This window comes from Lycorma delicatula, chromosome 8, assembly GCF_047948215.1.
Source record: "Lycorma delicatula isolate Av1 chromosome 8, ASM4794821v1, whole genome shotgun sequence".
Classification (NCBI taxonomy): Eukaryota; Metazoa; Arthropoda; class Insecta; order Hemiptera; family Fulgoridae; genus Lycorma; species Lycorma delicatula.
Window position 1 is genome coordinate 505532 of NC_134462.1, and position 23638 is coordinate 529169.

The 23638-nt window shown below is 29.7% G+C and overlaps 1 protein-coding gene across 1 annotated transcript in view; it reads left to right on the plus strand.

Moving 5' to 3' along the window:
- The first annotated feature begins 1070 nt into the window (after nt 1-1070).
- The window catches only part of LOC142329107 (uncharacterized), an 81554-nt gene continuing 58986 nt past the window's right edge, over nt 1071-23638 (plus strand). The window contains exons 1-4 of the mRNA XM_075373442.1: nt 1071-1230; nt 6281-6532; nt 16103-16254; nt 19885-20145. Coding sequence (XP_075229557.1) covers nt 1152-1230; nt 6281-6532; nt 16103-16254; nt 19885-20145 — 744 coding nt within the window. The 5' untranslated portion in view covers nt 1071-1151. The remainder of the gene's footprint in view (nt 1231-6280; nt 6533-16102; nt 16255-19884; nt 20146-23638) is intronic.

Below are 23638 nucleotides of genomic sequence, written 5' to 3' on the forward strand. Positions count from 1 at the left end.
GTTCAAATCATAGAAACACGTTACTTCTATACGGATTTGAATACTGCGTCGTGGATATCGGTGTTCTTTGGTGGTTGATTTCAATTATCCACAGATCTCAGAAATGGTCACTGTACAAGACTACATTTCACCTACACTCATACATATCATCGTCTGAAGTATAATACCTGACTGATTCCCTGAGGCTAAAAAAACCTTTTCTTAAATTTTACCTTTTTTCCCTGATAGGAAAAAAAGGTAATTTCATATTTGTCTGAATTTAGAAGGGTTTTATCAGTGGTAAGTGTTGACAGTTTGTTTGGTGTTTAATTTTTAATATTAACTGAAATGGTTAATGAAACTGCAGTACAGTTGGTGATGCCTGACCTGTTTTTATAATAATTTTCTAATTCCTAAGCAGAAATAACAGTGTTTTAATAAAGAACTTTTATTTCAAATTTAGAAATTTTTAAAATAAAATAAATTTTATTGCATTATTTATTATTAATGAAGCAATAAAAATAATTCAGCGATAATAAAATTCAACAATTTTTGCTACATTCAACAGTTCTTAATATAATATAATCTTAATTCTTCCAAACAAATTATCAAATCTGCCGTTTGGTCATCATAAATAATGGTTGAACCTACATGAAAAATGTCATATTTCAGTTTCAATTATTATTAATTTTATTTCACCAGTATTGTAGAAAATCATTTAAGTTAATATTCAAAATGTTGAATGCTGCCTTATTTAAAGATATACTTTAAAGAGTAATGTGTTTGTATTTAAAATTCTGAATATATATATATATATATAATTACTATTTTTAACCTATTCACATATATTTTTATTATTCCTACCTGTGATATTTTATTCATAGTTTTGTCTTTTCTTTTTTTTTTAAGTGTCCCTTTCAAATATTAACATTTGAAAAAGATGGTGAAATCATTCCTCTAAAATAAGAACAATTAAAATACAAGGGTGTGACCTCTAGCTATTCAAATTTGAAACCATTTATGCTACTATTAATAATCTTCTTACTTATCTATGTATACACATTGTATATAAGATATGCTTTTTAACTATTTAACAATTAGTTTATATTTAGCTGTTGTGACCGGTAATTTATTTTCTTTGTTCATAATCTAAAATTTGTTTTTCAGTCAACATGATATTTTATATAGTTCTTGTTATATTTATTTTATTGATATACATTGATACCAGGAAACCTGCTTATTATCCCCCAGGTAAATTTATTATTTTTGTTATGAAAATTTAATAAATGTATATAACAACATACATATAGATTTTAATTTTTTGTCAACATGAGTTAATTTTCTGATTTAACATTGGTTTAAGCTGTTAATAATTATTAAAATAGTATAACCAAATACATGTTAAAAACTGTGAACCTAATATCACAGGTTCATAGAAAAGTTGCATAAAAATAATGTGATAAAAAAGGCTAAAATGTTTGACATGCTCTTTTGTATATGTATGTCCCTAGATTTAGAACTAAAAAATTCCATGCATGATTGATAGTTTTATTTGTAATAGTCTTTGTGTAGATTCTTCCTTTAATAGTTGGAAATAATTGATCAATAGTCTTGTTTTCAGTTGAAACTAAAAAATAAAGCCTTTTTGTTCCTGAAACCTGTTTTTTTTCCACTTCCTGATTCTGTATCTATGATGCTGGGATCATTCTGTCCCATATAGGAATCGTGAATGCTAGAGATTTTCAGAATAGGCTTCCTTTTACAATTATTCTGTATAATGCTGGCAGATACATTTAATGTATATAGTTAGTGTTAATTAAAAAAAAAGGATTTGATGAGTTGGAATATTTAGAGTGTCTGAAGCATAATTAATGAATTAATAATACATTACTTTATTACCATTAGTCAAATGAAACAGGATACAAGTTGTTATAATTAAAAATAGTTTTATTTAGTGGAAAAATTAATTAAAAATAGTATTTTTTATCTATCATGCCAAATTTTACTGAATTTTATGTGATTAAGTAACAATCCTTCTTGTAGCCTAATGCCACTTCTGACATCAGTCTAATAAAGGGAATATGATATAGAAGTTTAAAGCATTTAAAAAATCAAGTGATAGGGTTCTTAACTGAATCTTCTAAAATTATAATTTTTACATTGAATTATTACATTGAACTAGAATTCTAATGTTTTGTACACTGAAAAACAAGATTAGGATGTTTACAGGCATATGTATGTAGAAGAGGGTTAGATGCAATACAGTATGAAGACCATTTAAATTTCAAAAACAGCTTGAAAGACATCCTTAAGACAAAGCTGTCTACATAGCTTTTGAAAATATTGAGATATCAATTAATGTAGAGTGGAAAAACTTTTCAAAATTTTATGAAAAATTAGTCTGAAATATAGGGAAAGAGGACTATGTAGTTGGTTGAAGAACTACAAGGGTAAGTCAATTATTATCTGCAATGTAGTTAGAAATCTTATTGCAATACAAATAGGAAACTTACATGTATATCATCTTTCAACATATTCCCCTTGCAATTCAATACACTTGGTCCATTGTTGCACAAGCTTCCTGATGCCCTTATAAAGGAAGGTTTTCGGTTGAGCTGCGAGCCAGGAATGCACCGCCTCTTTCACTGTTTTGTCCGAGGTAAATAGACGCCCCTTAATGCCTCTTTGAGTGGACCAAACAAGTGGTAGTCAGAAGGGGCAAGATCAGGACTATACGGAGGATGGGCCAGTACTTCAAAGTTGAGTTTCTGAAGCGTTTCAGCAGTGCGGGCAGCACTATGTGGACGGGTATTGTCGTGCAACAACACAACACTTTTCGACATCAGTCCTCGGCGTTTGCAGGCTTCAGCTTGGCAGTAAGCATCTTACTGTAACGCGCACTGTTTATTGTCTTGCCCCTTTCCTCATAATGTTCCAGTACTGGGCCTTGTGAGTCCCAAAAAACCATAAGCATCAGTTTTCCTGTGGACAGTTGGGTCTTGAACTTTTTTTTGCAGGGCAAATTTGGATGTTTTCATTCCATACTCTGCCTGCCGTCTACTCTCCGACTCATAATGCTGGATCCGTATTTCATCGCCGGAGATGATTCTGTCTAAGATGTCCCGTTCATTACCACAGTGATCCAAATGTTTTTGGCAGATGTCCAAGCGCGTTTGTTTATGCAACTGTGTGAGTTGTTTTGGGACCCATCTAGCACAGACTTTATGAAACCCAAGTCTGTTATGGATGATTTCGTAGGCAGAACAGTGACTAATTTGCAGATGATGTGCCACTTCATCAATAGTTACTCGTCTGTCTAAGAAAACCATGTCACGTGCATACTCAATGTTTTCCTCATTTGTGGCAGTAAACGGTCGTCCGGCTCCTTCATCGTACGTAACACTTGTACGACTGTTTTTGAATTTTTCAATCCATTCGTAGACACTCTGTTGTGGCAACACACTATTCCCGTACTGTACCGATAGTCTTCGATGAATTTTGGCCCCTGATGCACCTTCCGACCACAAAAAACTGATCACTGAATCTTCTTTGGTGCAAACTGAAAGCGGAGCAGCCATGGTTAATGGCAGGGCAGTGATAATGGAACTAACCTATGTTGTTATGTCTGTGCAGGTTTGATGCACAGACATAACAACAATTAAACCACGCATGCGTCATCTACGCAACATGACAGTACTATCAACATAAACAAAAATATAACTAAATTGCGAATAATAATTGACATCCTCGAATATAGTAATGATATGAGTATAAAATGAAGACAAATTTTGATTTGGAAAAGAGTTAGATGTATATAAATTGCCCCATTTGTTTCTCAACTGTGTGTAAAACCAATATAGGAAATTGAAGGAAACTTAATTTTAAACTAAAATTTGTTGATTATATTATTTTGGGGGGAAAAAAGTTAAAAGAATTCCTGAATGAAATGAATTTATTGCTAGGATCCATTTAAAATTAAGTAAGATTAAATCAAAGGTAATAAAATGTGTTAGGAAATATTTTAATAAAGAAGTAAGTGTAAAGAGAATGTATTGTACCAAAAATTATAAAATATTATTATTTTGGTAGTCAAAAGATGGATAAAGTAAGGCAGGCATTGAAATCAGAATAAGACAAGCAAGGAGAGCTTTTCTGCAAACATTTTTTTTAGTAGAATGATTCAGGGAAAGTTAAAGAAAAAGACATGCCATTTATGAATACAAATACAAAATTTATTTATTGAGATCACATCTTGTAGGTGAGCTCCATCTCTGCGTAGACATTCCTCCCTCTCTTTGTGAAATTGCATGGTTCAATGCAACATTTCAACAGGAATTTAACAAATGTTGTTTGGATCTTTGCTTTTAGTTCTTCTGTTGTAGCAGGTTGATTATATCACACACCAGACCATGTAATGTCACCAGTTCTTAAAATTATACAGTTGCCAAAAAAATTGGTGTACAGAAGCCATCGATATTCATGTTGTGCGTGATGTTAATCCATCATGTTGAAACCAAATGATGTCAATATTTATGAAATGTTTTGAGTTTTTGTGCAACAAAATTTTTCGCATGACAATGTATCAATCTGATGTGACTGTAGTCATGAAGCCATACTCATTTTCAAAAAAAATAAGGTCCTAGTATTACACCACACGATGAAACTGCACATTAAAGAGTAACCTTGAAAATTGCTGTGTAGGATTATCTTGTGCCCAAAACCTGAAGTATAATTCATTAACAAATCTGTTAAGATGTAAATGGGCTTCATCTGACATCCAAAGTTTAGTAATTGACCTCATTTCTCTTTACAACTATTTGTTCAAATAATTGATACCACATTTTACGATTGTTTGGTTTCTCCTGGCAACTTTGTACAGATGGTAAAATAAATACTAAACAGTACTTTTCAAACACTTTTAACCATTATGGTAATCTAGCATAGCAGAATTTCTCTGTTGATTTTCTGTGTATTAATTACAACAATTTAAAGTGTCCAGATTTTATATAACTGTAGATTATTAATTGTAAGTTATATTTTCTTAATCTATTATAAATATAAACAAAAAAAATTACTGAATTAACAGAAGAAAATTACTAGAACAGAGGTTTTCAAATTTTTTACAGTTCCATTCAATCTTTAGAATTATAAATGGTTCACTGTCATTAGTCTGGAAAATGATTATACGTAGTATTTTTCATCTTATGTAATGCATTGCGTCTCAACAAAAATGAAACAGCCAAATAAGTATGATAAATGTAAAAACATCAGAGTACAAGAGTTACTAGTCAGAATTATTTTCTTTGAGAATAGTATTCATTATACAGCCAATATTTTGGTGAACATAATGAAGCTGTCACTTGTAGTGTTGAATATTACCTGCCGTTTAATAAACTTAGAATGCTGATGTACAACAGTTTATTGGTTCATCAAAAAAGGTAATGGGAAATCACTTCACTTGCCACTTTCTGTAGAAAACCTGTGATGGGTTGCTTATTGTTATTGAAAATGATTACATTCCTTAAATTCAAATATTTCTTATGTCTCATGCTATATTGCCTATAGACATCTTTTTCTTATTTTGCATGAGAAATGAAGTGAATCCCTACAGTTACTTAGAACTTTTACGCATCTTTTAACCCAAAGACAAATAAAAAATACTAAAAAAGCAATATAGAATTAAAAGTAATTTCATTACTTTTAATAAATAACTTTATTTCTTGGATGTTTATTATTACATTATAAACATCAAAAGTTTATTATCCCATTAAATATGTACATGAATATTTTATAACAAAATTTGAACATTTATCAAATTATAAAAATTTGATAAATTAAAAAATTTGTTATTTTCTAAATGAATTATGAAATTAATAATTAAATGAAGAGTTACAGTAAATATATAAATACATATAACATTATCTTTTAATGTAGGTAATCTGTGAGTTTCTTCATCAATGAGAAATGTATTAAAAAAAGGGGGGGGGAAACAGTTGAAAGCGTTTAGAACATAGTTATGATATTCTACCATAAAGAATTCCAACATTATTATAATTTTTTGACATTTCACTTTCTCAGTTTTTAACTTTTATTTAGTTTTTAACCTTTAACCATTTTTTAACCTTTTCATTTATTAAGTTTAAGTACTTTTGATTATTAAAATATTGTATATGAACAAAGAAGAACAGAAAACTGGCTTGTTATACATTTAAAAAAATTGTTATTACTTTATTCAGAATCTACTGAAATTATTACTCTTTGCATGGTGTATTTCTATTCTAGAATTGTGTATTTATTTTAGGACCTCAATGGATGCCATTGGTTGGTAATTTTTTGCAGTTTCGTCAATTACTAAAACAGTATAAATTGACTCATCGTGTCTGGGAAAAATTAGCAAGCAAGTATGGATCATTACTTGGTTTGCGTTTAGGTTCTGATCGTCTAGTTATTGTATCTGGTTATAAAATGATCCGTGAAGTACTTAACAAAGAAGAATTTGAAGGAAGACCAGATGGATTTTTTTTTAGACTTCGTGCTTTTGGTCAAAAACTTGGTAATATATCTATCTATATACATTTTTTTGTTACAATTTATAATAACTGTTTTTTTTACAACTATTTTTTTACAAATTTGTTCAATTTCAGCTCATCTACGCTATTTTAACTTCATGCTATAAAATGTCACCGACAAGATTTTATCAGCTTTTAACTATTCTTGCATTATTTTTTTTATATTAATAATGTTCAGTTCAGTAAGGACTCTCTGAGTCCTTACATAAGGATTGTAACACTTATGTAATGACGCTATTGGTCTTAGCAGTCAGGTGTTTTCAAAAAATATATAAAATTGGCTTCCTCCAATCCTAAACCTGACTGAGTAATGGTTTATAAATTACAATACTGTGGAGAATAGTAATTTCATAAAGTACATTTTTATAATTTCAGATAATTTTTATTATTATCTAATACTATCATCATTCTCTAAGCTACAGAATCAAGATTTGAATTTTTATCCAGTTTATTCTAAATCTAATTGAAAGCACACTTACTTTTGATTTTAATTGAAATCTAATTAATGAAGTAACTTCTACTCTTGAAGCATTTGGATAAATACATTCTGACCCCGTAGGAGAAGACTGCCTTGTGATGTTCTGGTCACCACACCACTCCACCCCCTCCATTCTTAGCCTGATGGGCTTTACCAAAGGTCAACTTTTAGACCCTCTAAACCTGATAACACATCACAGTCATCAGTTTGGCTTCTGTCCACTTATGCAAATGCTTCTGCAGATATTTCCATCAGTGTAATTACACAATTTACTATCACCTTTGTATGGCCCCTTTCAACCATGACCACCTGTGATAACTTACAACCGTCAACAATCAGATTAACCAATTAACAGAAGTGTGATCCTCATGCTTTCCTCTTACACCAAAGGTTTCACACAAAAACTCTTCCCATATCTGTCGAATCATATGCCGCCTTGGTTCAATACCTCGATTAGGTTTAATTATTCAAAATATTTTATTATTTGGTGGTTCATTCAAATAATAAGTCTTTATTTCCTTTATAATATAGATTATTTTTATTATAATCTTTGGACTTGTAATTCATATATATAACATAATTATATTAATTAATATACATTACATTCGTAACAAACACAAGTTGAGTCTTTGAAGGGTGGAACAACATTGATTAAAAATAAAGCATTAGACAAATTCAATTAATAAGAGCAATAAAAAAGGCGAGAATTTAAAAGTCCTCCTTTAATAAAATTTAAAGTTCCTCCTTTTAATAAAAAAGGAGCAAATGAAACCTGAGTCTTAACATGCCAAAAATCATATCCTGCCAAAAATTACATCATATTAGTAGTTTAACATTATAAATGAAACTTAAATAACACGAATCATATGAATTTTGCAATTATAATAAGTTACATACTTGATACAATCCATAATGTTACAATTCAACAGAATAACAAACAAGTTTAATTATGAATAAATGAACAATAATATAATTAAATTGTTAATACTTATGTTTAGTGAAATGTTATTTACATTCATTTGTGATCTATTAATAGTACTCATATAAATGTATAATAAATTAATTAAAAAGCCATAATAGTATTATGAATAATAATAATCAGCATATTGCTTAAATAAATAATAATACAACTGAATATTTTAACCTATAATAGTTTGAAATTACATTCACATTAATCTTAAATAATAAATAAATCTAGAGAACCTTAATCCTCGATCAGTAAACTATTACTGTTGTCTTATTGCACCTAATATATAAATCCAATACATAATCATATAATGTGTAATATAAATGTGAAATCATAATTAAATTAATACAAAATGTAAATTAGGTTATTAAAATATTAATAAATATTTAAGCATGTTAAATTATATTATAAGAATATAACTCAAATGAAATTACAAGAACAATAGTATGAAAATAATTAAATCAATAAAAAATATTACTTAATATTATTATTTAAATCAGTCATTTTAAATTGGTAATAGACATAATTTATGCACAGGTCTTTTTAATCAACATTAACTACAAGTAAATCAACAACCCTTACTAGGTTGTCAGAGCCTAGGTAAACCTAGGTGATAATTCCATGTTTCCAATACATGGGTGAAGAATTTTCATTGGTAACTAATACTAAATTTCGAACACAAAGATTGCGAGATGGAAAACGCCATTTATTGTGTTGCTGTAAATAATGTAAATACTCCTTAGACCATCATCTCCAGATAGATTGTATAGATTTTTGGAATAATTGCCAACAGCCTGAGCAATTAATTTTAATTTATTGGTAATTGGGTTCAGGCAGGGAAGTGAGCGGATATCCTATGAGAAAGTGTCCAGTGGATAGAGATTCTGGGTCTCTATGATCTATTGAAATAACAAAGATAGGATGCAAATATTCCTCAAAATTAAGGATTGTTTGTACAATTACACGATTTCATTAGTATATTTTTGGTGCAACAGAAGTTGGAACTTTATCAGAAAAGACTTGAATGGGAATACCCCTAGTGATATAAATCTTTTAAATGTTACAGTAAATGACTGTGTAGTCATATCAGAAACTAATTCTAAATGAATAGCTTTAGTAATGAGACATATGAAAAAAGCTGTATAAGATTTACTTAAGGTCTTAAACCTCTGCCTGCCATGACAAATCATAATTGGACTGCTGTAGTCTACTATGCATGTAGAGAGAGAATGATCAGGAAGGAATAACACTGGAAGATGGTAACTGATCAAGCTGTTACCTAGCTTTTTGCATTATATCAAACGCATATCATACATTTACAAATGATAGAAGAAATAATTCTCTTACCAATAATTCTATTTAAAATCCAATATTTCCGACATAAAGAGTGATGTGTTAATTGAACACTCGATTGCAAAAGAAGCAAACGCTCAGCATTATAATCAGTTTTGTAATATTTGGATGTAAAATAAGAGGATGTTTAACATGATGATGTAATACAGAATGTTGAATCTGTCTCCTACAAGAAGTAAGCCTACATTATCCAGAAATGGATCAAGTGATATAAGTTTGCTATGACTAGAAATAGTTTGATTGTTTCTAACATTATTTATTTTGTTACTAAAATGCATGTGTTGTGATTGCTGAATAAAACAATTAAAGAGTATGATCTAATTCCTTTGTAGTTAGGGAACTAATGATTCGTTCTATTTTAATTGATTTAGTATTATGAAAAAATCTAAAAAAAAAACTAAATGTGCGAATTAAAGTGTGTAATGAAGAAAATTGTTCTATGTAATCGAATACAAATGTAGTAAATACATGTATGTAAATACAAATGAAGTTACTAAATTTTTGCATTTTTCTATTAAACATTGAGAATTCATATTACAGTTTAATAAAGTAATATTATTTTCTGGCCAATGGAAAGAAGATTGTGAAAGACATTGAGAACCATGTCATCAAAGTGACATGTCAAGTAATTTACTTGGTGTACAACCTTCCAATTAGATGGTTGTTCGTGAATCCAATGTAGTGCTGTTGTAGAATCTGTGTATATCTCATCAAACTGTATGTTTAAGTCAGTAACTATCTTAAATAATAAATGACTAAGTAGTAAACAACCACAAAGTTCATGTCTTGGTAGTGTAATTTGTTTTAAGAGTGCTAATTTTGATTTAGAACAAAGTAAATTGGAAGAAGTTGTGTGGTTGGTGTATACAATTCATATATAAATGCAACAGTCACAGCCTTTTATAGAGGCATTGGAAAATCCATTTATTTGAATAGAATTAATTCTATATTCAAAGTTAGGTTTGATGGTACAATCTATTTTAATTGTTTCAATCAAATGCAGCTGATTGTATAAATTGAGCCATTCTGTCAGTAACGTAATATTTCATCCCAATTAATTTTAAGTTGCACAACGATTGCATAAAACATTTATGTGAGAAAGCCCTAAAGGATCAAACATACTTGCTGTAATGGACAAAATATTTTTTTAGTGTTTTTTTTAGGATGAGTAATTTGGAAAAGTAGCATGTCTGAAGAATTATTCAGTAATAATTTAAAAATATAAATTTTCAATTGAATAACTTCATTTAAGTTACCTGAACCTGTTATGAGATCATCATTAAAATCATTTCAAATGGCCTTAGTGGTTTGTGGAAAATAATTCTCATTTTCATTAACCATTTGAATTAGACATCTAGTGGCTAAATATGATGCACAAGTGGTCCCATACATAATGGTTTGTAATGCAAAGTATTTTATTTCTTAATCTGAATTACTAGGTTTAACTAATACCTATGATACATTGTAGCTATGTCAAACGTAATTATGGATACTCAATCTAAGCAACGTGGAAAATAGGTCTTGTTGGATTACAGGTTCAACCAATAAAGTATCATTTAAGGGATAGGCCATTAGTAATTTTAGCTGAACCGTCAAAGACAATTCAAATTTTAGTAGTTGAATACTGGATAGTGAGGTAAATAGCACACATTCGATTTGTTAACAAATCATTGGAATTGAGTAATGACATGTGACCTAATTCTAAATATTCCTGAATGAAAGCAAAGTAGTCCTTTTAAGGTTGGCGGCATTGTTAATTAGTTTTCTATCTTAAGATAAGAATCTATTTTTAGTATTAACAAAAGAATCACCTAGTTGAATGTTACTATCTTTGCACAGTAACAACATGACAAATTTGCGTTGATTATTTTGGTAGTGTTGGATTGAACATTTTTTTCACATGTAAAGGTTTCATTAACTGAAGAATTTTTCCCAAAATTCTCGAGTATAGTTGGGAGATTTTTATGAGTGTTACGAGCAAGAAATGATGTGACAGTATTGTTGCCTTTACGTTATCAGTAAGATGACCACTACGTATTTGTCCTAATTTAGTTTCCTTAGGATATCTGGAATTTTGAATGAATTTCCAGGCAAGATAAGACTCAAATAGAATTGAGCTCCAATTAGTATGTCAATGTTATTTTCTATGTTGAACTTGGGATCTGCTAGAAATATATTATGAGGAAGATTAAGATTAGAATTGTCAAATGTGGTTGACGGAAGGCTTTCTGATATATCAGATAAAATAGCACATAGCACTTTGAATGAAAGTTCTTATATCAAGAGTGATGTAAGTGTAACATTGTGTTTGAATTGAGATAATGAGTTATTTATGCCTGAAATGGGGAGATCATTTTTAATAAGTTTTAGGTCCTAATTTTCAGGTAAATTTATATGTGCAAAAATTTGCCTGGCTACCAGAATCTAATAAGATTCTACATGAATGGTGAATCTTTTTTGAATCACCATTGAAAAAAGATTCTTACATTAATTCTTAAGATTCCTTACATTGCTAAATTTTGAATAAAAAGTGACATTATTTCCTTTAAATTGCTTGTTATGATTCAAGATAAAGCATTTGTTAAAAGCTTTGGTTAAATTGTTATAACACTATTTTTGTTTTGTTTTCTGTTTTCACTTGGATGTTTGAAGTGAATGCATTAATATTTTCGATTGTGTGGAATTAAGAAATTCGATAAAGTCTTTAAAAGCTGGAAATATTTGATTTGACAACTTTTCCTTCCATAATTTTGAGGTATTGTAGTCCAATTTAGATGTTAGAAATTGGACAACAATAAATTCATATGTGTTTACATGAAGTTGCATTGCTTCAAGCAAATTCATATACGAGGAAATTTCATTAATAAATTTGGATAAAGTATCTATGGATTCTCTTTTTATAGAATCTGACCCTTAAAATGCACTCAGCATTATGAAATGCAATTGTATATTTGTTGTCAAATCGTGTTTTTAATAATTCTAGAGCATTAACATAATTTTCACTTGTTATTAACAGATTTTTAATGATAATTAAGACTTCATCCTTCAAAGAGGAATGTAAATAGTGTAATTTCTGAATATTAGATAAATCTCTATTATGTACTAAATCAATAAATATATTAAAATAGTGTTACCACTCTAACACATTACCTCTAAATAAAGGTATATTAATGGGTTGTAATTGTGTTTGTTTAAATGTATTTGAACTAAATTCATGATTAGATGATTTTTTACTATTGTTTATTAAATGTTGCAATTTGGACTTTACAGTTCAATGGACTTTACATTGTGTACAATGCGAAGCTAAAACCTTATCAACAAATTCCAATTTAATTTCTGATTGAATGATGTCATATTTGCTTTCCAATTCAAGAAGATTCCTTATTTTAATTTGTAAGGTGGGAATTTCTCCTTATGAAGAATCATAATTATGAGTAAATGTGACAATCCTAGTTATAGCGGCCTTTATTAACCCTCTTTGTCTAATTAATTGTTCCCTATCCATATTAATAGTAATAACTTAAATTATTAATATTATTAAGTAAATTAAATATGAAATGAATCAAATGATATTACATAAATGATGAGACAATGTAAATTAAATGTATTAATAAATTAAAAAAGATATTTATAAATTATATAGATCAAATTGCTGCGAGCCCTATTAATGTAGTAATTTGTTGAACATTAAAATTCTTCAAAATTTCAGATTTTATCCATAGTTCTGGAAGACTGAAATGATGATTCTTCAAAGTTACAAATTATATATGTCCTGGAGAACCATAAATGTTGAATAAATGCCACTTTGGTTTAATACCTCAGTTAGGTTTAATTATTCTAAATATTCTATTATTTGCTGGTTCATTCAAATAAATAAAAGTCTTTATTTCATTTATAATATAAATTATTTTTATTATAATCTTTGAACTTTTAATTCATATATATAAAACATTATATTAATTAATTATACATTTGTAACAAACACAAGTTGAGTCTTTGGAGGATGGAACAAAAGTGATTAAAAATATAGAGCATTAGACAAATTCAATTAATAACAATAAAAAAGGTAACAATTTATAAAGAGTAACAAAAAAAGTGAGAATTATAAGTAAGAAAAAGGTGAAAATTTTAATTTTAAAATTTAAAGTTCCTCCTTTTAATAAAAAAGGAGCAAATGAAACTGAGTCTTAACACCAACTTCAATTAGACTACACACTCAGATCATTACTTGATGAGTGCTTAAACACTAAAAATCCTATCCTCATTCGAACAAAACAAGTTTTGATTGCAACAACAACAATTTTGTCCTGCAATTCAATTACACAGCCCTCTTGATTTACTTAAAAATCAAAAAACAGATTCACAAATTTAATAAGCCTCTAATGAAAACATAGCCTACTTATTTCTACTTTGGTCTACTTTAGGGAGCAAGGTCAGTGCCTAGACCCTCCCATATCACAGCTCCTTCACAGGGTTCTTCACATATCTGTTCTTATCCTAATAGCAAATATCTCCGCTAACTGGGACTTGATGCCAAAATACCTGTCTTGGCAAAGTAAGCATCCAGACAAGCCCGTAGCCACCCATATATCTATTCTATCCATACATTTTGTAACAGCATCAGACCCCTCAGTCATACTCCACAAGGCTAAGAATCTAAGGAAGCCAGTAACTACGTTCCATTGCCTTTTGGTTTTCTAATTAGATGAATACAACAAAAAATGTGGTAGTCGCTGAAAAAAACCCTTTCCTTTATAAAAAAAACAAACAGTCGCACCTACCTGTAATGTACAAATAAAACAAAAATGTTAATGAAACATTCATGTGAATACATATGAAAACTTTGTATTGTACGAGTATAGTATGTTATTATAGTATATTAAACACCAAAAATACTTATGATGAAGTACAGTCTATAAATAAATGATATATTTTAAATTAATAATAAATAATACATATTTATCTATTTAATAATGCATACTGCTAATCATAAAGTACTAATAGAATTAAAGAAAGAATTGAAAATAATTTGGTACAAAATCTAGACAATGTGGTGACCATAAACAAATGTTTTATTTAAATTCTCTTTGTTTAGACAATCCTGGATCTCTCTAGATTAGTGTTGCTGTACAGTAAGAATAATTTTCAAGCCATAAGTTCTGGATATTTTCATTCAATTTTAAAAATTACTTTTTAATTAAGAATTTACAATATTTCTCAGCCTTAATTGTAGTTCCACAGGTGCATAATGTACCAGTTAAACCCTGTAATACTTTTAAAACATATTTTCCATATCATTTGTTGTCTGTATGAGTCTTGTTTGTTTAGGAACTATTAGATGTGTTCCAAATTATACTGTCATGTTTTGTTCTGCAAGTTGAATTTCACACCTGAATTTTATTTACTAATAACTATCTCTACATTCAAGCATGTTTAATCGATACATTCTGTTCTTTGTTACTAGTAATCATCACTGAGTGAACATTGTATCCATCTCAGGCAATTTTTTCAGTAAAATGATGGTTTGTCAATTTTTTTTATGCTAAAGCACATATTATAATCTTAAAGGGTATCTGTAAAAAACATTTCATATATAACAATTTCTTCAATATTGAGAACTTCAGAAATGCCTTCATTTACAACTGTCATTACTAGTTCCTACTTCTTGCATTTTATTTCTTAAGTAATTTAGATTGTATTTATTAATTTAAAATATTATTTTTGTGTTGTAGACTATTTGTGAATTTAAAATTTCACAAGTGTGTCAAAGGGCACAAGTTGTTTAATAATCTGTTCACTTTGTATTTTATACACATCTGGTATTTATATTAAAAAAAAAAAACTGCTGTATGATGCAATGTAATTTATAAATAAATAATACAATATATTTATCACATATTTAATACAATATTTATTTATATATATATATATATATATATATATATATATATATATATATATTTATATATATATTTATATATTTATTTATATATTTATATATATATATATTATATATTTATTTATATTTAATACAATATATTTAATAATATAAATATATTTATATTTAAATAATACAATATATTTATCTGTGTAAAATGTACTACTAACCGTAAACTATTATATATATAATAAGTTTGAAGGAAGAATTGAAAATCTCTTGGCACAAGATTGTGGACAATGCAGTGGACATAAAAAATATTTTATTTAAATTTTCTTAGTTTAGACAATTCTGTATCTTTCAAGAGAGTGTTTCATAAATGCTGATTGAACAGAAATATTCATTGAGTATTTTATTTAACTAATTGGATCTGTTTGAGCAATAAAATGAGATCTAAGAATATTCTAGATCATAGAATATTGTAAGATCTTGCTAAGACTTAGGGAAAAGAGAATGTAGCTTTTTGTAAAAACGACACAGAAAATAAACAAAATTTTCATAAGTTATCTCAACGAAACAAGGGAAACATGCATAACTATAAGTAACAATGTGAAAATAATAATAAATAACAAAGGATACAAGTTTGACACACATGCGAAACTTAAAATATATAAATAGACTATAACACATAAAAATAACATTTTAAATGAAGAACTACAATCTAACTCTAAAAGTACTCTCAGTGGCAGTCTCTGAAGAAGCTTAACCTAGAGTAAAAACTAATTCAGACCCAGGTTAAGTTTTTCAACTTTCACATTTAGCAAAAGGTGCAGTGGAATAGATTTAAAAAGTTTCCAATCATATTTAATTTTGTTTAGGTGTTGCATTTATTGATGGGCCTATCGGTCAAGACCAACGTCGTTTCTGTTTACAAAATTTAAAATCATTTGGATTTGGAAGAAGTGCAATGGAACAAAGGATCATCTTAGAAACATCAGAGCTTGTTTCATGGTTGAAAATAAAATGCAAGGTTTGTACATTAATTCCCATATACACAAGATTTCTTCAACATTAATATATAAATTATAAAGTAAATAATATAGGAGATATACATACTTGAATAAAAAAGTAAACTACAAACTTTAGCATCTGATGTTTCATTATATTTGTGTAATGTCTCTAACACTTATTTATTGTCCTGGGAGTAGCCTTATTCAGAAAAATAAATATTGTGTAAAGACGAATGTCAAGGCTAAAATTACTTTTAATATATTTCTATTGTGATCAGATCTAGGCGATAAATAAAAGTGGCACATGAGGTCTGTAAATAAAGTCATGAGACTGATTCAGAAAAACTTTTTATTTATGATGGACTCTATCACCTTCGAAATAGTTCCCTTGGGAAGCGACACAACACTTCAAACAGTTTTCCCACTCTTCATAGCAGTGTTGGAACTCAGAAACTGGAATATCCTTCAGATGGTCAGTTACATATTTTTTTTAATGTTTTCTACTGTTGCAAAATGGTGTCCTTGAAGTGTTTTTTTTAAAAGTTGGGAACAGGAAAAAGTCGCAGGGACTTAAGTCAGGTGGTTAAGGTAGTTGAGGAACTACAGGAATGTTTTTCTTTGTCAAAAACTCATTAATTGAGGGTGCAGTGTGACAAGGTGTATTGTCATGATGCACCATCCAATTATCTTTTATGGCTGATCTCATGCAGGCAACTCTTTTCCACAGTCTTTCAAGAATTTCTTGGTAAACACATTAATTTTCTGTAGGCAAAAACAACTTATGGACAATGCCATTACTATCAAAGAAACAAATTAACATGGCTTGATTTTTGAATTGCTCATTTTTTTTTTTTTTTTTTTTTGCTTTTTTGGTACGTGGTGAGTTTGGAGTATGCTACTTCTTGTTCTGACGTTTTGTTTCTGGGTTATACTCAAATATCCAAGATTCATCACCAGTAATAACATTTTTTTAGAAAATCAGAATCAGTTTCAATTCACCCTAGAAGATCATGGCACATTTCCACCCTGTTATTTTTCTGTTCAACAGTGAGGTTTTTGGGATCAATTTTGCACAGATTTTTTTACGTCCAATTCATTTGTCAAAATTTGATGGATTGTGGTATGGTTAGATTCAATTGTTCTGCAGTCATTCTGACAGTTAGTCGCTGGTCGTACCATATCAAGTCTCTGATTCACACAACATCGTCATCTTTGACGTTAACGGTCTTCCAGAATGTGGATCATCCGCAACTGATTTCCGGCCATCTGAAAATGCTTTAAACCACCTAAAAATATGGTCTTGTGACATGAGTGTTATCTCCATATGCCCTTTTCAATTTTGAAAAAGTTTCAGTAGCATTCTCACCGTAACACAGCTTGATTGCACAACACTGCTCATAATTGGTATCACTCATTTTTATAACGTACAACAAAAACTCATTTCATGAAAAGTTTGTTTATGTCTCACATGGCAAAAATAGACTAAAAATATTAATACCTAATATAAATCAGCTGTTCATATAACCATATATTTACTTGTAACTTTACAGTGTTGCCACTTTGGCTGCCAAAAAAATTTAGTCTCATTACTTTATTTACAGACCTTGTATATGCTGCTTGTATATGTTTCTTATAATAATAGCAAAACTGATATGATAAGCAGGTTCTTCAGCCTTGACTGCTACTGCTACTGCTATTACTACTGTAACCATCTTTCCTTAAATGTAAAGTATTTATTGTAATAAATTACAATCATCAATTGCAAGGGAGCAGTGTTATTAAGGTAACAGATATAATTCCCTTGCATACTTTCTGAAAGATTACTCTACACATTTCTCAAGCACATTTTGCTTTCATACTTTATTAGTGAGGGGGAGTGGCTCTGTCTGTGGAGCTGTTTCCTTCTCATGAAGGGAGTACAAATTGTAATTGTAAAAAAGGTAATTGACATTTGTGACTAAATGTAGTGGAGGTCAGTGTCTTAGCTGATGTAAGTAGATGCAAAGGTCAACCATGATGATACTCCATGGCTGCCATTATAAAAATCAATATGCAAGAACACATAATTAGAGCATTTAATTGATGTTCTAGAGGTATACAATATGTAACTAAGATCATCCTGTAGGTTTGCTGACTTATTCTCTCAGACCCCTCTTCAACACTTCATCTCATGCATTGTGTAAGGTGGAAGTATTATATTCTTGATTCCTTAAATATCAGTTTGTTTTTTAAGTTATAAAAATTGTTATGATTGAAATATCTATTGCGTGAGTGAGTTTTTTTCTAAAAACTAATCTAAGGTAAAAATTCACACCTAATCTAAATAAAATTTATCAGAAATTAAGGAGAATAAATTTATTAGAGAGTTCTCACTAATGATTCTAAATAACATATTAACCATTTAATCATTAGTCAAAGACTCAAAATAGGTTATTGGTGAATATTACCTTCCTTTTTCCTGTTTAGCCTCTGGGAATTACCATCAGGTATTACTTCAGAGGATGTTATGTATGACCAAGTACCACCATTTTTTTTTCATCTTTTATGATGGCAAATGATCACTTTAGTCCGTCCATTATCCAAGTCCCTTCAAAGGGACTGTTCCGGCCTTGCAAACCTACCAGTACATTTTCATACATTCCAATCTCCATGCGCTTTTTGGTGTTGAAAATATTCATGTTGTATGAGTATCTTTCTTATGAGTATGAAGTGATTGTTTTTGCCCTTGATTTTTTCATTTAATTTTATTTTGTCTGTAGTGTTTTCTGGTTAAGGTCAATTTCCTTCAGATTCTCAGTTATTTCTCTGATCCATCTGCATCCTGTCTTGGTATTTTTTGAGTTGAGATTGTACTGTACCTGCTGTTTCAGAAGTCTGGAATCTTGCGTTCTCATGATGTGTCCAAAGAATCCTAGTCTCCTCTTATGCATGCTATCAGGATGAGTTCTAATTCTTTGCACACAACTTTGTCGGGCACGATCCACCACTGCCTGCCTTTTGGTACTTTTTATTGATGCAGGTTCTTCCAATTCTTCTTTTAATTTTTTGGAGTTTGTCGGTTTTTGATTGTTTCTTTAGGTGAAAGAGTGTTTCCGCTGCATATGTGGCTTCCACTTTTATAACTGTGTTCTAGTATCTTATTTTGGCATTTCTGGATAGACTTTTTTACTCTACGTGTACCAGGTTAATTTTTGTACTTTAGCTAGTTTGGTTGTTCTGGTTTGGACTGAGGTTATTTGTTTAGGTTGTTTATTATTATTTTTCCAAGGTATTTAAAGTGGGTTACTATTTTGATTTTACTGCTATGTTTACTTCTTTTAATTGTGTTGGTTTTTGGGGCATAATTTCTGTCTTTTTGAATGATATTTTGAGACCAGTATTATTTGCAATGTTTTGAAGTTCTTATATCTGTGTTTTAGCTTCATTGATGTCATTTGTTAGCATTAACTGATGAAGTTAGTGGCAAGAGTGACTGAGATACTGCTATCATGTAAGGTTTGAAAACATATTTATTGAATGGTTTAATATATCATTTAAAATTTATAGTTTTAAGTAATTAATTTTTACTATTTTAAATAGTAATCTATATTGCAATTCATGTCTTATATGAAAACGTAAAACCTAAATTAAACAAACAATTATTTTATTAGGATGAAAAGTCGCTAAGAACGGATTGCATGTTTGGAACATCAATTCTTAATACAATCTGGACAATGTTAGCTGGTCAACGTTATGACCTGGATGATGAACGTTTGAAAGAACTGTTACTCAGTATCACTAAACTTTTTCGTATAGTGGATATGTCTGGAGGTCTTATAAATCAAATGCCATTCATCCGTTTTATAGCACCTGGAAAAATGAAATATTATGAATTTGTCAATATTTCAAACAAACTAAATGGATTTCTAAGGGTATGTATTTTAATAAATCACTACATGAAATTATAATTAGAGTTGAAGTTATTCCAATCATAATATTAATTACAGGATACTTTAAACCTTTTACATTCATTTACAAATGCAAAACTTATCTTTGTCCATTAATGTAATTTTTTCTCTGTAATTTTTCTTTTTACATACAGATTTTCTTGTATAGATTTAAAATCAAATAATCTAAAATTTAGATAAAATTCTCTTTTATAGATGTAGTCAAAAATCTTTTTACTATTAAAAAAAAAAAAAACGAGAATGAAGTTTAATAGTTTTTAGAATTTTCAGTAATATATCATAATTTTGATTATCTCATAACTAATAAAAAAAATTAAACATCAAATATAAGCTTTTCAGACAAAAATCAGTCACTACTGATTTCCATAATGCCTTGGTCTACTGATTTGGAAATTGGGAAGATGCTGTTTTGGGATTTGGATATCCAAGAGAAGGAATTTTTATAAACTCATCCCCAATGCATTATGAAGGAATGATTCATTTATTCCATTCATTGGCTCAGTTCTTAGGCGATTTTTGTTATTAGTTGATGTTAAATCCTTTGTACCAGTTTAAGAAACTCTCCTACCAATAGATTTCTTCATTTCATACAAATGTTAAACTGCATCCAATTCCATATTGTTGACTTAATTTTTGAAAATGCAGCATTTTTGACGCTGTAATCTACAGTACAAATGATATTTATCTCATTATTACAGCTATAGTAAAGAGTACTTTTATTCTCTTTGAATGGAGTTATGGAATGGAGCATATAGTCATACCAGCTAAATCTACCACCCTTTACTCTATATTCTTGTTTTTACTTTGAATTTGTATTTTATTCTATTTAATTAATGCACACTTATCATTAGAAAAATTACTTTTATTTAAAAGCTACTGTGTTAATATTAATAAATCAGAGAGTTTTAAATATTAAATTCATGTGAAATTTCTCTTTTCAAAATGTAAATAATGTTTTAGGTTTGTATAACAGGCAGTATGTAATTTTGATATCTTATTATTACAAAACTGCCCAAAAAGGAATGTGATTATTTAGGGTATATGTACGAGGGTTATTTTTTATTCAAGATCCGTTCGGTCACAAAATTAAAACCACAGTGAAAATAAAAAAATTTTTTATTTGTAACAAGTACTTACATAGTTACGCTATTTCTCTACATAGTCACCACTCCAATTTAGAAATTTGTTGTAGCATAGTACCAACTTTCCAATACCCTCGTCATAGAACGGAGCCGCCTGTGTTTTCAGCCATGTTTATACGCTGGTCTGCAGCTCAATATCTGTGCCAAAATGTTGAAACGCTGGCTAGGAGAGAACTTTGTGAAAAAGCCACAATTCAGAATAAGTGGAGAGGAATGTTGTCTTCAGGCATTGTCTTTCTCCATGACAATGCTCGGCCGCACACTGCAGCTGTAACAAAGAAGCTTCTGCAGCGTTTTTGTTGGGAAGTGTTTAATCAGCCATCATACAGCCCAGACTTGGCTCCATCTGATTTTCACCTCTTTGCTCACATGAAATGCCGGCTAGGAGGACAACATTTTGGCACAGACATCGAGCTGCAGACCAATGTAGAAACACGGCTGAAAACATAGGCGGCTCTGTTCTACGATGAGGGTATTGGAAAGTTGTACCGATACCCTCATGAGGGTACCTTCTATGAGGGTACATTTGTTGTTCCATGCTACAACAAATGTCTACCACAACAAATGTTGTACCACTGTACAAGCCCAATGGCCGAACAGAATTAAATGTATGACTCCGCATTGGAATCCTTACATTATAAAAAGTGTCACAGGCTATGTAAATATGTATATATATTTATATATATGTATATATATAAATATATATGTAGTAGTGAAGATTTTCCGGTTGAAGCACAAACTTTAATGAATTGACTTAATGAACTCTGAGTCTCTATCACTGTGTTTGCTGGGTATGAACTGAATAACTCAAATCAATAGAATGAATAATATTATAAAAATAATAGAATTAAATTGATAAGTAAAATAAGACAATATTAAATAAATTAAAAGAATTTCTGTTTAATAATAATCGGCTCCCGTGAGGACTGCGTGTGAGGCTACAGGGGTAAGGTGATCTGAGCACCTCTTGAGAGGCTGACTGATCATCATCATCAACTGATAACAAATGAGTTGCCTCTGAGGCGCTATTTTGGGAGGTGCTCTTATAATATCTCTGCAGTCACCTAATTTTCAAAATTTGAATGGTGTTTTTGCTAGTATAATACAAAATCATGATTGAACCAAACCTGAACAAAAATTAACTGATATACTCAGAGAATTTGGCCCTCACTATGTCAAGACCAGCATGACATTGATGAGCTCACACAAATGATCTGTGTAGAGTTTGATGACAGTAAGATTAGAGGTAATGCTGTTGTCATCGGATTGAGCCCATATTGTTGAATTTGATGCTTTAGGGAGACAGGGCAAAGTAGAACGGCATATGTGCCACTAATATTGTGCTGGGCTGTGACTGTGTATAAACTAAAAGGGACTACCTTAGATAGAGCTGTCGTAGATCTGAGCACTCGCATCTTTTTGCCACGGGCCAGCCTACATAGCACAGAGTTGCATGAGACAATTGGAGATATTAGCCATTAGTTATTTGGATTCCAGAAAATTGCTGTGTAATCCGCATGGTAAAAGATTTCTCAATGAACTCACTCATTTGAGAAATCTGTAAGTTTAAATTGGTATATGTCAATTAAATAAATAAAGTGAAATGTTTACAATTCTCTTATTTTGCTCAGAATGTTAATACATTATATCCAAAAGTTTTTAAACTGTAAATTTTTCTCGATGATAACTAAACAGTATTAAATAATAAAAACAATTATAAAAATTAAAAAACACAACTACCAAAAAATAAAAAATAGAGCTATAAAAACAACAATAAATTGAACTAAAAAAATAAAACAAGGTGTGAAAATAAAGGACTAAATATTATCATAACCAGGATTGCTTCAGAGGATGAGATCAATGATATGTAGCATCTGAAAATGCCATGCCTGACTGGGATTCGAAGTCCCGGGTTTGAATCCTGATCAGGCATGGCATTTTTACATGCTACATATCATTCATCTCATTCTCTGAAGCAATACCTAAAATGGTGGTTCTGGAGGTTAAAAAAAAAATCATCATGCAGTATTTAATTAAATAAAATAATGGGTAATCAATCAACATTCACACAAATTTAATTTGTTTAAATATATTTTTCATGTTGTAGAAATAGCAGGTTTTAAGGTTGTCTAATGATTAAGTTTTCACCAGGTCTTACATTGATAAGAAAATTCTTTCCTTCAACAAAAATATTTAAATGCAGTTGGTAGGCTCTAAATAATAATTTTAAAGAGCTCTAAATAGTTGTAAAGAGTTCTGAATAGTCATTATTTTATATTAAAGAGCCCCCTGACTACATTTAAATATTTTCATTG